At 45.2% G+C, this 15,399-nt stretch overlaps 1 protein-coding gene across 3 annotated transcripts in view; it reads right to left on the bottom strand.

The window, feature by feature from the left end:
- LOC146007268 (uncharacterized) overlaps window positions 1-15,399 on the bottom strand; it is a 50,688-nt gene that overhangs the window by 31,700 nt on the left and 3,589 nt on the right. The window contains exon 3 of one of the 3 annotated variants that reach the window (XM_083145617.1): window positions 1,407-2,079. The exons of 1 other annotated variant lie outside the window; for it this stretch is intronic. In XM_083145617.1, coding sequence (XP_083001743.1) covers window positions 1,407-1,680 — 274 coding nt within the window. In that variant the 5' untranslated portion in view covers window positions 1,681-2,079. The remainder of the gene's footprint in view (window positions 1-1,406; window positions 2,080-15,399) is intronic. One more of the 3 variants, XM_083145618.1, reaches the window with a different exon arrangement.

The raw sequence follows: 15,399 nt of genomic DNA, 5'->3' as shown, positions 1-15,399 counted from the left end.
GCATACGTTTATGTATTGACACTTGTCCTATTTCTTGTTCTGACTATTGCGCTCAGTTGTAATGGTGTCTCACTTGTTGTACAATTATAAAACGCTCACGGAGATCTGAAGGGAGGCAATCTGGAAATTATATTCGATACGTAGGTGATAAAAGAAGAAATAGTATGGGTTATATAAAGTTCAGCCAGACAGACAGGGGTATGCTGACGGGGAAATAACTATGCATTTTACACAGAGAATACTATAAAAAATATTGGACGGGTTTCAAGTGCGGAGAATGTGTAAAAGGGACAGATTCTTCAGGCTTGGATTCCTGTATAAACTCTCTCATGCAGTTTACACAAGAGTTGAAGACTTTGGCAGATAGTTTGCATAGGAAGTTAAGCCTACGAAATCCCCCCTTTTACAGATTTTTAAAATGTGATACCTACTCACAATCTGTCTTTGTAACAGGCAGAGAAAATGTAATTAGCTGGACATTAATCCGTCCAGTGTTCACTGCTTGAGACACATTGACATTTCCCATGTAAGAAGTCAGTGGCACGTTTGGGTAGCGAGATTTGTGTACTAACGTAGAACAGTGATATACGCACTGGAAAGCTCCAACCCTGCAGACCAATGGAATTAGGTTTGGCACCTTTGTAAAATACATTTATTATTCATTAACCGTTATTTATATAGCGCACACATATTCCGCAGCGCTTTACAGAATATATTTGAACATTCACATCAGTCCCTGCCCCAGTGGAGTTTACGATCTATATTCCCTACCACATGTACACGCACACACAGACATTCTAGGGTTAATTTTTGGTGGCAATTAACCTACCAGTATATTTTTGGAATGTGGGAGGAAACCAGAGTACCCGGAGGAAACCCATGCAAGTACGGGGAGAATATAAAACTCCGCACAGTTAGGGCCATGGTGGGAAGAATTGGAAAGTGAGAGATTTTGGGAGAGTTTTAATTTCTTGTTTTTTTTTAAAGCGGAAAACATTTACATGGCAAAATCAAACTGGTTTTGCCGTGTCAATGACTGCCGCTTTAAAAAAGCTGGAGAAATTTCATAAATGGCTCTCTTTGCGATTCTCACAGCCTATTACAATCCCCCAGAGAGTGTTATAAAATAAAATAATTCAAAACTTGGGGCCAAATGTAATAGGGTGTGTGAATCAGAAAGTGAGAGATTTTGGGAGAGGTTTCCTGGTTTTTTTAAGCGGCAATTAATTACATGGCAAAATCAACCCAGCTTTTCAGTGTTAATGATTGCCGCTTTATAAAAAAAATGGGAAAACTCTCCAGTCCCACAGTCTCTCCAAATGCAGTCAGCGTACTTCTGTCTCTCCAACCCTCCAGTGTTTCTCCAGTTGTAGCCAGTACTCCAGCCAACACCTCTTCTGTCTCACCATCCAGGACCTCTTTTGTCTCACCAGCCAGCACTTCTTCTGTCTCTCCAGTCAGCACTTCTTCTGTCCTTCCAGCCAGCACCTCTTCTGTCTTGCCTGCCAGCTCCTCTTCTGCCTCTCCAGCCAGTTCCTCTTCTGTCTCTCCAGCCAGCACCTCTTCCATCTCTCCAGCTAGCACCTTTTTTCTCTCTTCAGCCAGCACCTCTTCTGTCTCTCCAGCCAGCACCTTTTCTGTCTCTCCAGCCAGCACCTCTCCTGTCTCACCAGCCAGCATCCATCTCTCTCACTAGCCACCACCTCTTCTGTTTCTCCAGCCAGCACCTCTTCTGTCTCACCAGCCAGCACCTCTTCTGTCTCTTCAGCCAGCACCTTTTCTGTTTCACCAGCCAGCACCTCTTCTGTCTCCAGCCATCACCAATGTGTCTCCCCAGCTGGCACCTCTTCTGCCTCACCAGCCAGCACCTCTTCTGTCTCACTAACCAGCATCCTTCTCTCTCACCATCCAGCACCTCTTTTGTCTCTCCAGCCAGCACCTCTTCTGTCTCACCAGCCAGCGCCTCTTCTGTCTCTCTAGCCATCACCTCTTCTGTCTTATTAGGCCCATTCTGTCTGTCCAGTCAGTCAGAAAATAAACCAGTTCATATGACTATTGTCATCAGCTCCTTGATGTGCCCTATTAAAAGATGATAATAAAAGAGTTCTCTTAATTTCTCCCATGATCCATTGTGACATCGCTCTCATGACTGATACTAACGACATCCCTACACTTGTATTTCAATCACCATTGGGTTTCTCATCAAGACTTCTTTCCTCTCCATAGCAGTTGAGGAAAAGATGTCACGTCAACGGAAAACATACGCTGCTTACAGGATGTTATCATTAAGTGCCAGCGCCTTAACACCAACAAAGCTCTATTGGCCAGACTCCTCCATAAAGCAAAAGCCTGAGAAACTCTATATGCCGAAAAAGCTTAAATAAACGCCAGGGCCTATGTTCCAATTTGTGAATTATTTTGATAAATCCCCTTAATCTCCCAGAAGGAAGTTTTCCAGTGGTTATTACTATATTCCCTGGAAGCATGATCAGAATAATGGCTGTTATACGATATGTCTTCTAGAAGAGGCTTCTGGTTTCTTGTAAAACAGTCTGGCTAAGAAAACATATAGGTTACATGCACACAAGGTGTCATTTCCAGGCGCTGCTTAAAACAGCAGAATATTCTGTTAGCTCTATGAATTACCCCCTAAATGAATCTCACTCTAAAATAAAATGTTGGCAGAAGCACCTGATTTCAAGTACAAGTGCCTGCAGGATAAAGATACTATAATTGCTCAAATATGTCCATGAAACATATCTTAAATGGTAATTTGAAAATGTAGCTCTATACTTGCAGTGAGCAGGTTGTGCCGATTTGTTAAAGAGGAACTGATGCTATTTTTACCCACGCATTTAATTCTCCAGTGGTCACGCACAGTCCAGGACATTAGGCCTACAGAATATCATGTTTGTAAGCAATGGCCAATGTACATGCAACAGAACAATTATCCCCAAACTGCGCTTGGGCTGAGATCATGGGTGACATTCTATGGATTGAGATAATCAGACTTTTGCGATTTTTTTTCGCAAAAACGGCCGAAATCGCATTTTTTCCCATTTTCGCATATTTAATGAGCTGCGAAAATGTGAAAAAAGTGCGATTTTGGCCAACAAGTTGGACACACTGGAAATGCGATGGCTGCTTTTCGCAGCACATCGCATCCAGATGTTTTCACATGAAAAAGTATACAAATCGCATATTTAATGGTATGCGATTTGTATAAAGTGTGTCTATAATTCACCCAAAAATCAGACCAGGTTCTCATGGGCGAATTAGCCAGAACCCTGCACAGATCGCAATGATCTGTGCAGGGTTCTGGTGTAAAAAAAAGTTTAAACAGTTCAAATAAAAAAAAAACCAGCGCGGGGTCCCCCGCCAGAGCATAACCAGCCCCGGGCTCATTGAGCCGTGCTGGAGACATAAAATCAGGGTCCCCGACAAATAGGGGTCCCCTTGATTTCATGAAACCAGCACCAGGCTCAAGGTCCGGCGCTGGTTCCCAAAATACGGGGGACAAAATGACTAGGGGTCCCCCGTATTTTAAGAACCAGCACCAGACCCAACCAGCCAGCAGGGTAATGCCACAGCCGGGGGACACTTATTATATAAGGTCCCGCGGCCAAAGCATTATCCCCATGGCTGGTCAGCATGGGCAGGGGTCCTGGGGAAGTGGGCCCCCCCCAATGAAGGGGTCCCCCCCCCTCCAGGACTTACCAGCCCATGCTGAAAGTCCGGGGCTGTCCCCGATGCCCCTGGGCGGTGGGCATCGGGCTGATGCAAAGTGTTAAAAATAGAATAAAAACTATTGTTTTCTACTGTAGAACTATGAGTCCCAGCAAGCCTACCCCGCATGCTGGGACTTGGAGAACCACAAGTCCCAGCATGCGGGGCATTAAAGGGCCCGCTGGCACTTGTAGTTCTACAGTACAAAAAATAGTTAAATAAAACACACTGACACCCTGAAAAATAAAAGTTTAATACACACATAACACACACACTGATACTTACCTACCTTGAGCCCGTAGGTCGGTCCCTGGATCCTAGGTCCGGGGCTCCTGGACAGAAGAGTCCGGGGCCTTGGTCCTGGTTCCGGGGCTGGTCCGGGGTCCTGGGCTCCAGGGCTGATGTCTCCGGGGTCCAGGATCCGAAGTAGTCCAAAAGGGGTTCCTAAGGAAGGAAATCCTACTCACCTGGTCCCTGGCGACGACCTCGGCATCCTCTCCGGCAGACGCGCTGCTCCCGGCTGGTACCCGCTCACGGACTGGAGAGGCGCAGAGATGTTCATCTTCCGCGCCTTTCCTCCGAATGATTCTATTGGCCGCCTAGCGGCCAATCAGGAGCCGACTTTCTAGTCATTTTGTCCCCTAGTCATTTTGTCCCCCGTATTTTGGGAACCAGCGCCGGACCTTGAGCCTGGTGCTGGTTTCATTAAATCAAGGGGACCCCTATTTGTCGGGGACCCTGATTTTATGTCACCAGCACCGGCTCAATGAGCCCGGGGCTGGTTATGCTCTGGCGGGGACCCCGCACTGGTTTTTTTTTATTTTAATTTGCGATTTCCTGCAAACGTGCGATTTTCAGACATGAAAATCGCACATTTTCAGGACTAAAGAAATCGCACCAACTCGCACCTATTCGCACTATTTGGCTGTTTTTCGCATCTCATTAAATATGCGAAAAACGGGCCAATCTTGCGATTTTCAAAAGTGCGAAGTGGTGCGATATGAAAACATGCGGATTTATCTCAATCCATAGAATGTCACCCTATAATACATGTTCCAGATTGGGCTGCTGCTATCCCAGTTGCACAGAGTGATTGAGAGGAATTGGCAATTTCATACCTCCCAACTTTGGAAAGTTACAAATCGGGTTCGGCAACCGGAAACGGGGCGGTGCCTCGGGTGGAGTATCTGGTGGATGGGGCGTGGTCTTGTCGTACAACTCCCAACATCATCATTTTGGGCACATGCCCCTTCTTGGACTGCTAGATGCCATGCACATCTTAAACCACATCTGAATCAGGCACAAAGGGCCAGTTTCATGTTTGTACGCAAATGCAATTGCATACACATTCGTGGACTGTAAGCAATATTGGAGAACATCATAGAAAAAAGTTTGGACTATGGCTTCTCAGACCAGGGCAGTAGAGAGCCTGGCTTGGCCCAGGTATTTTTCAGGCGGCATGGCCTAATCATGGGAGGTGAAGACATGCACCCTCCACCAGACCTATACCACTAGTGATTGCTGGAGACTAATAGGAATCCTAGGCTTCCCCAGAAACCCTGCAGGAGACATTAGGAACCCATGTTGGTCTCACTAGGCGGCTTCAGACAGAAAGGTGGCTATCGCTATTCACTAGATACAGGTGAAGACGGGCAGCTCAGGTGCAAACTGAATTACAGTCCAAGTTCAAGGACACTAGACACAGGTTCAAGCGAGATAACAAAGCAAACAACCAGAGTCACAGACAATTGTCAACAAATAGGCATGAGCAAATGTCAGAAGCTCAAACAATAGGTAAAGAACCTTTATCTCTGATGCTAGTTAAAAGGGCAGAGTGGTGTAAATAGAAACAGACGTGTCGTCATAGTCATGTCTGTCTACCAAGTACCAACAATGATTTGGAGGGTCATTAAAAAAATAAGTGTGTACAGCAGTGATTTTCAACCTTTTTACCTTGCGGCACACTAAATAAGATTTTAAATTTGCCAAGGCACACCATGAGATCCCCACAAGGCAAAATACATTGGCCCGCATATAAAAAAAAAATCACACTAGTCCCCACAGGTAACAAAAATAAAATACATTGGCCCTTTACATGAAAAGAAGAGACCAGTAAATAACAGTTGAACTGGTGGTGGCTGTAAACTGGTGTGGACATCTCTAGATCTGGGGGCACACTTGAGAACAGCTCAGGGCACACTAGTGTACCACGTCACAGTGGTTGAAAAACACTGGTGTACAGTATCTGCAAAGATGGTAGTAGTTAAAAGTCAGAAATAAATGGTATTGCTTTATGTTTGCCAATGAATTCTGGAAGAATTTACTTTTCATTTGTTGTTTTTTCATAGAAAACCAGACTTTAGGGCCCATTTATCAAGCAATATTTGCAGCTGTTCCCCCATAAATGCCCCTTTTTGGGGGACAGCTGCAAATATTAGGCATGACGTACCTGGATGTATCTCCGATACCTGTTGTTATACCCTCTCTTTCCGCCCACAGCCACATCCCCCATAGGTTTGTATGGGAAAGGGGGGGTGAAGCGATGGCACCAGATTTACCAATATCCGGAATATGGAGCGTTCCTGAAATTGGACCCCTGCAGCTGCCACCATCTCCAGATAGTGCCATCACTGCGCAGCAGCAGTGCCCTCGGCACCATCGGCACATCGCAGTGACGGGCTGAGCCAAGTGATCCATTCGCCCAAAGTGACTGCATTCTGCATTGCGGTCATTGATAAATGGGATCTTTTTTAGGGGGAGAGATGTATCAAGCAATGTAAAGAACGGGGATGTGGATCAAATTAAGAGTGCAGCTAAAGGTGCATACACACCAGATGATATATTAAATGATATGCACGATAATGACCATCGTTAACAATATTTTTGCATATATTGTCTAGTGTGTGTGCACTATATCATTAACGATGTGCCCTGCCGCGGGTCTCTAGCGATGTCCTCCATCATCTGTATATACAGGACAATGGAGAATATCGCTAGCGAGAGCCATGATACACACTTGCCGATGTTGGTTACCCCGCGGAGTCCTGGTACACATCGTTTAAACCGGCTTTATAGTGAGTGAGGAAGGTCATGCAGGCCTTTGGTTCTAGAATACACAACTTACAGACTGGAACATGAGGGGCATCCGTGGCCTGAGCCAATGTCTGGACACATCAAGATGTGGACACATTCTGCTGCTATCAATTGACACTAACTAAACCTGAGGACCAGAGACTGATAGAAATTCCAGTGTTCACCACAGAGGAGTGATCCACTTCACTGGAGGCATCAAATACAATCTGATTTCAAGTGTAGTCAGCACAGATTTAAAAACAGGTAACAAAGCTTGAGGTCACGGTCACAGGCAAACTAACACACGCAGACCAGGTTGGAACACAGATATATCTCAAACAGCCATTCAAAAGGGCAGTAGTTCAAATGTAGGCCACACTGAGGTCATAGCCATGGTGTGCCTAATTGGGCATGATGTGAGCCTGTGCTGTTCTTTACTGGGTGAGCATGCAAAGCCAGGAGAGCACTTAGGGCCTTGCGATGGCATTTTCAGGTTAGTGACAGCAAGGAACCAGACCTCACTGGGGCACCGCACGTGAATGCACACTATAAATTCAAACCAAATAATAGGCTGCATTCTCTAGGACACTGGGTCAGCGCACAACAAATTGGATGCCTTCTCCTTGTATAGAGAACAAGAACAATTTAACAGCGAACTGCGAGAACATTGTTCTGTTATATCCACGACACAGATTCAGGGGCAGATTTATTAAGTCTGGTGAAGTGATAATGCGTCTGGTGATAACGTACCAGCCAATCAGCTTCTAAATGTTATTTTTCAAACTCAGCCTGTAACTTGACAGTTGATTGGCTGCTGCGTTATCAACTCCCACTTCACCAGGCTTAATAAATCTGACCCTCAATAAGACCAATAAAATCACTGATTCAATACACTGGTTCCCCTATTTATGAGATTGGTCACTGGCAACCTGATCAAAGGAAAATCCTGATGCCAATGAAAAATAGGTAGGAAATTACTGATATGGACACAAAGGGCCTCATGTCCTGCCAGGTGGTAAGGGTCACACCTGAAACGCCCTTCCGGAATTTTGCTCTGCAAAATGATATTTTATTCTTGCATAGCTCTGTTACACCAAACATATCAGTACCCCCCTGATAATGGCTCTGCAAAATGCGTCCTCGTCACTGTTCTCTCCTTCACTTGCAAATCATAACACTCTATGGTGCTGAGATATTACAGTCAAATGGACATATGAAAGTTCCTTGCTCTCACTTTCCTGATGCATCTATTTACTGCCAACCCATATGGCCAATCTCTTCTAATACCCACATTGACCACAGCAGGCCTTAAACAGGGGAACCTGCACTCCCCCCTTGGGGGTGCAAGTCAATCTGCTTTGCGCAATTTCATACACTGTCATGTGTACTCTTATACAGCGCATGTTCCGTTTCAGCCCTGTTCACCATTGTTGCGTTGCAAGAATGTTTATACAGTAGTTGCATTTTGGATACTAGTGAAATGGGTTTATATTGTTGTGTTGTTTGTATTGTTGCAGTGGTATATATGGCAGGGTTGCCGAACCTCCCGGAATTTCCGGGAGTCTCCCAAAAATCGGGTCCCCCTCCCGGCCCCCCGGAAGGGTGGGCAACCCTCGTGGATTCAGGGGGGACCCCCACTGTCCCCCGGATCGCGGCATTAAAATGCCGCAATCCTCGGGTCTCAGAGGAGGGGGCGGAGCTAAAATGAAACAATTGCGTCATTTTAGCCCCTCCCCCTCCACGGAGATCCGTGAATTCGCTGGTTTACCATCATGGGGGCGGGGCTTAGTGATGGCACGCTTAAGCCCCGCCCCCGGAGAGGAGAATAATAAAGTCGGCAACCCTGATATATGGGGTCAGACTGATTTTATCACCTGTTCATTTTTTTTTTATTTGCCACTGAATTGTGATAAATGTGTTGCATTGATGTAAAGGAGGTTGTGTGAAACCAGGAATTGCCGTGCGAAGGTTGTGTTACAGTGTTGTACTGTGGTGCAGATACACTAAAGGGGACTATACACGGGGAGATTTGCTGAGCGTTCTGAGCAATGCTAGATCACTCAGAATGCTCAGCAAGATCGCTCAGTACACAGCGATGTGTCAGTGATGTGTGCAACCACATGATCTTGAATAAGAAGCTATAACAAAAGGCTCTCCTCCTGTCAGTCTGTTTACATTGCGTAGTCATAGTAACATATGTCTCTACAATTACAGCCTTTTCATATATATATATATATATATATATATATATATATATATATATAGTCAGGTAGTAATGAGCGGCACTCCAAGGTATAATAGAATCAATAATACACAAAACAAGTGCTGAATTCTACGTTTCGGTTTATTTCAACCTTCATCAGGAATGAATGAATGAATTCCTGATGAAGGTTGAAATAAACTGAAACGTAGAATTCAGCACTTGTTTTGTGTATTATTGATTCTATTATACCTTGGAGTGCCGCTCATTACTACCTGACTACACGATTGATTGGAGAAGGCACCGGGTTAAGCTGAAACTGAATAAGAGACAGGAGTGCCGGGCATACAGCAACAATATATATATATATATATATATATATATATATATATATTCCCCCCCCCCCCCCCCCCCATAGTGTCTGAGATCTTGTTTTAGGAGATTGTCTACACATCAATACATTTAGAATCCAGATAAGAAATATAATTAAATAATATTAAAAATAATTAAATACTAAATAATAATTTATTTAGAATGTACAGGAATACATTCTAAGAAAATATTTTTTTATATACAGTTGAATCATCTAAATAATAATCATATAAACAATAATATTATCCAGGTGGCACCACTCAGCCAGCACTGTCCATGCAGGGCTGCCATCAATCAGGGTGGTCACATTAAGTCTGTCCCATATTGATTTTACCACTGTGCCACCCAAGAACCCAAAAGTGCACTCTAGGAACAGGATCCCAAGTGGAGGAAACAACATAAAAGGGGTGATTATTTCCCACAAATGGTTCCATGTGATATTTTCTTTTTAATTTCATTGTTTCATCAGTTGATTTTTAATAGCTGCATACATTGTATAAATAAATGTGATTATGAATAGGTAGGTTGGTTACCACTAGCCACCAATGATTTAAAAGTTTTTTTTTGTGTGTGTGTGGGGGGGGGGGGGGCACTGACCACCAATGATTACATTTTTTTGGGGGGGGGGGGGGGATAGTATGCCACTAACATTTATTTGCTTGGCGGAGGGGGGGGGGGGGCGACACTATGACACCAATATTTATTTCTTTGGGGGAGCAAACACGATGCCACCAACGTTTATTTATAAGGCCACTGGCCACCAATGACTTTAATAATTATCAGCCTGGCGCCCACTGTCCTGGGGTACCAGGGACAGCCTCGGGCTTCAGCCCAGGCCAGTGGCACCTTGGAGGGGGGACCCCTTTATTGGGGGGGTCTCTACTCCCCCAGGGGCCCGGCCCGGGCTGACCAGCCACAGAGGTGATGCTTTGGCCGCGGGACCTTATATAATGGGCGGTATTCAATGTGAATACCAGCGACGTGCAGCGAATCCTGTTTAGGATTCGCTGCACATTCGCCACTGCTCGCTGCGATCCGGAGCCTCGCCGGCTCCGGTATTCAACGAGTCAGGGGCTCGCTGCCCCTGACTGGCGAATTTGAGCTCCTGCGGCGGAAGCCGCAGGGAGCCCGAGGACGGTGGCAGGCAGGGAGATGGAAGTCTCTCTGCCTGCTCCACAACGTTTGTGGGGGGGAGGTGGGCTCCCCGGGTGCCAGGCAGCACAGGCTGCCCCCCGGGGGTGCCAGCAGGTGACCGGGTATATTCACTACACCCGATCATGAATATGTAATGATCGGGTGAAGTGAATATATGAATATCTAATGAGCGGCTCGGCGCCGGCCCCCTGCTGGCTGGTCTGTGTAAAAAAAATATATATATATATATTTTTTTTTATTACATATATATTCATGTGCTTACAGCACATGAATAAAAATAGCATACCCCTCCTCAGAATAAAATTCCTGATTTTTTGACACCAATTGTAAAAAACAAAACACTTTATTTTAAAAGTTCACCTTCCACTTCACCATAAAAAGATAGCGATTGCTACTCGGTGAATCATGGCGAAAAAAAACCTTGAAATGTATTCGCCATCTGGTCATTGAATAGCGTGATTCACCGTTTTAGTCAGAAATTCGCCTTACAGCACAAAATCGCCATAAAAACCTGGCGAATCAGCCTCATTGAATACCGCCCAATAAGTATCCCCCGGCTGTGGCATTATCCTGATGGCTGTTTGAGCCGGTGCTGGTTTCCAAAATACAGGGGACCCCTACTCCTTTTGTCCCCTGTATTTTGGGAACCAGGACCGGTCCAAGAGCCTGGTGCTGGTTTCCAAAATACAGGGGACCCCTGCTCCTTTTGTCCCCCGTATTATGGGAACCAACAGCGGTCCAAGAAAATATTCCCCTAAAAGTTGCCTAAATGCTTTCTGCGAGAGATTTAAAATCTGTCATGCTGAATCTCCCATTATGAATCTCTGGCACAAATCTCTCTGTGTGTGGGCCCATTATCTGAGAGATTCAGTTTAAGGGAAATCTCGGTACTTGTGAGTTATCCGGGCGTCCGATTTTAAAATCGGGTCGGATCGGGACATCGCATCGCATCGCATGCGACCATCGGATGCGATGCGATGCGATGCGATGCGATGACCCGATTTTTCCATAGGAATCAATGTTAAAATGGACTGAGTCCATTTTAACATGGAATTCAATGGGAAAAAGGGGTCCTTTTCATACCCCTACTATCCAAGTGGGCATGGAGTTGGATATAAACCTGTGGCGAGCGTAGCGAGCCACCGAGCCCGAAGCGTGGCGAGCGTAGCGAGCCCCGCGAGGGGACACGGAATACCGTCCCCTCGCGGGGCTCGCTTCGCTCGCCACGCTTCGGGCTCGGTGGCTCGCTACGCTCGCCACAGGTTTATATCCAACTCCATGCCCACTTGGATAGTAGGGGTATGAAAAGGACCCCTTTTTCCATAGGAATCATTTTAACATTGATTCCTATGGAAAAATCGGGTCATCGCATCCGATGGTCGGATGCGATGCGATGCGATGCGATGCGATATCGTATCGCATCGCATCGGATTGTATGCCTTAACTTAAGGCATACAATCAAAAAATCGGGAGCCCGGATAACTCACAAGTACCGAAATCTCTCATGCTGAATCTCGCATTATGAATCTCTGGCACAAATCTCTCCGTGTGTAGGGCCCTTAACCCTACATTTAACCTGCTGCTTATTGGAGAGGTAACCCATCATAGCACCTGTTAAAAGTACCCGTCATGGTATTTAATACATTTCTGTTTTTCATTTTACCAATACAAAACTGGCTAATTTTTTTTTTGCACATGGGCTACCACGCTGCCAATATGCCTGCAACCAATTACTACGGGATTGTAATTTTCCACACGTAAAACAAAACAGTGCAACAATGGGATTTGGGCGCTTTATGGCATTAGCTGCGTAAGCATAAAAAAACAGCAGATGTTTGTTTTCATTCCTACAAATTTGGGGATCAGAACGCGCTTGTATAACCTGGCCAAGAGTCTGTATCACAAGATGACAAGCATTCTACCTAAACAAATACATAAAGTTCCTGACCCATTTGTTTTCATATTCTGCCGGTTCCAGACAGGGAGGAAAGCCGCGAACGAAACCATAAGTCATACAAGACTTCACAATTTATTAAGAAGATTAGTTGAGTTTAGTTTGCGCACTAATGATTATTTGCTGAATATGTGTTTGTGTGAAAGCCATAGACGGGGAAGGGGGGGGCAAGAGGACGATGACAGGGAATATTTACAGGAATTCTGTAGTTCCGGCCGCGCAACCATTAAAATTTTCTTTCAGCTGCATCCGGTACCCGGTTCTAGAGACATGCAATGCAAAAAGAAAAATTGGCAATATTATGGCCCCCCTTCCCCTTTTTGCTTGCTTTAATCTTATATTTGTTCAGATGCCTGCTGTGGGATGACAAAGTTCATGGTTCAAGTGAACTTTTGAACCCAGGGGAGTATTTGACACAGCGAAACAATCTCAACGGACGAAACACAAAGTTTTCATAGTTTAAAGCCAGCTTTTGTCCGTGCCACTGGGCAGAAAAGTTCTTTATTGATGTTGTAAAACCTACCGGTTTAATAACAGGCTGATGGGAGTGGAGGGGTGAGCAGGGCTAAAACACCTTAGCATTTCTCAAATAGTGTTGATGTGCTAGATCATTGAACTCTACCTGACCCCTATGATGGAGGCTTCCCCGGGACAAGTTCCTACAGCATCTGTGACAAGGCAGAAGCTTCCTATCTTGTTTCAAATGCTCAAGGGCTGGGAGGTAACAGATACGGATATTTCTTACACACTTGTTGCACACTTGTTAACACAGCTAGCTATCCTTTATATTGGCCTTCTATCCTTATGTTATGTTGTTTGTTCTAATATTAAGTACAATTTAGGCTTATCTGGAGGACTAATTTCATCAGACGTGTATTTATTTTATAGAACTGTAAAACAATGAAGGCATTAGAAATGCATAGGGGTATATTCAATAGAGGTCGAAACTGCCGTCTTGCTGAAAAGACGGCAGTTTTCGACGTGAATACATCGAAAGGGGTTCCGATCTATTAATTCATAGCCTTTTTTCCCGACATGCCGAAAAGCAGGTGGATTGATGGAAGAGCCGCTAATTCACCTGCTTTTGACGGAAACACAGCCAAAACTGAAAGGTTTTGGCTGTGTTTCCGTCGTTCTCAATCCGGCATAACAAGGTGCCGGATTGAGGCAGGGAGGACGGCGCCATGTGAGCAGCAGCAGCTTACACAGCGCTGTCCTCCTGTCCTTCTGTACACTGCAGCCCGCACCCTCACGCCGGCTCCAACACCCTCCCTCCGACTCCCGTACATACCCGCCGCCAAGCCGGGTGAGAGCAGCTCACCCGGCTCCATCCAGGCTCCGTCTTGGGTCCCCGCTGCCTCGCGCCATCTCCTGCTGCCTTACGCCATCTTCCGCTCCCGCGCTCACCCGGTCCGAGCGGCATTATTAGGCAAATCATTTACGAAGATGGATCTCTAGCTACTTGCACAGTCATTCTGTGGCATATGTAACGGCAGCAAATATGGTGTTGCTATGGCAAATCTAAGGAGGGGCATTATCAGAGCTAAGCACTGTTATAAGTTAAAAATAGAGGAGCATTTATTAAGATCTGGCCTCTGCGTATGTGGCAGGGTATTCAGGTGATCAGTGACTATAATACAGACAAGGCTAGCTCATCATCAACTATTATTAACAGTTATTATTATTATTAACAGTTTCTTATATAGCGCACACATATTCCACAGCGCTTAACAGAGAATATTTGAACATTCACATCAGTCCCTGCCCCTGTGGAGCTTACAGTCTATATTCCCTACCACATGTACACGCACACACAGACATTCTAGGGTTAATTTGTTAGGAGCAAATTAGCCTACCGCTATATATTTTTTGAATGTGGAAGGAAACCAGAGTACCCGGAGGAAACCCACACAAGCACAGGGAGAATATACAAATGCCCCACAGTTAGAGTCATGGTGGGAATCGAACCCATGACCTCAGTGCTGTGGGGCAGTAATGCTAACCATTACACTATCCGTACTATGGATGTCTGTTTTTTGAATGAGCTGAATCATTTCTATGCTCGGTTCGATAGAGACAATAGTGAGATGTTGGCTAGACTGCCTTCTACGGGTCAACCTCTTGTACGTACATCTGCGGATTGAGACAAATTAATGCCAATAAGTCAGCTGGTCAGATGGTATTCCGGGACGTGGGTCTTTACGAACACTTTTAGTCTGTCAGTTGTACCAGCATGCTTTAAGTTCACTACCATTATTCCAGTGCCAAAAAGTTCAAGTCTGACAGATTTGAATGACTTCCGCCCTGTGGCACTCACACCGATTATCATGCTTTGAACGACTGGTGCTTTGAACGACTGGTGTTGGTACATCTAAAGGCCAGTCTTTCACCGACCTTAGATCCATTCCAGTTTGCATATCACACCAATAGATGTACTGATGATGCAGTCTCTCTGCTGATGCATTCTGTACTGGCACATCTGGATAAGAATAACGCGTACGTCTTACTGTTGTTCGTCGACTTCAGTACATAGTTTAATACGGTTATACCAACTAAGATAATTCTCAAACTTTTGGATCTGGGGATTGATAGTTCCATGTGTAATTGGATTGGAGACTTTTTGGTACTTATGTAATATCCGATTTTTTCATCGCATCGCATGCAATATAATGGCATACAATTCATGCGATGCGATTTTTCATTGTTAAGAACCGATTTTTAATTGTATAGTCACCCATGGGTGATTTTATACCCCCACTATCCAACTACACATGGAGTAGACTTTATATAGTGTGGCGAGCGCAGCGAGCCACCGAGCCCAAAGCGTGGCGAGCGCACGCAGAATACATGTAAAGTAATCCGCGTCCGCTCGCCACGCTTCGGGCTCAGGATCTATCAGTTCTGCACTGGTTATATTAAA

This window comes from Crinia signifera, chromosome 6, assembly GCF_055691185.1.
Source record: "Crinia signifera chromosome 6, ASM5569118v1, whole genome shotgun sequence".
Classification (NCBI taxonomy): domain Eukaryota; kingdom Metazoa; phylum Chordata; class Amphibia; order Anura; family Myobatrachidae; genus Crinia; species Crinia signifera.
This window is presented reverse-complemented; position numbering and strand designations above follow the sequence as displayed.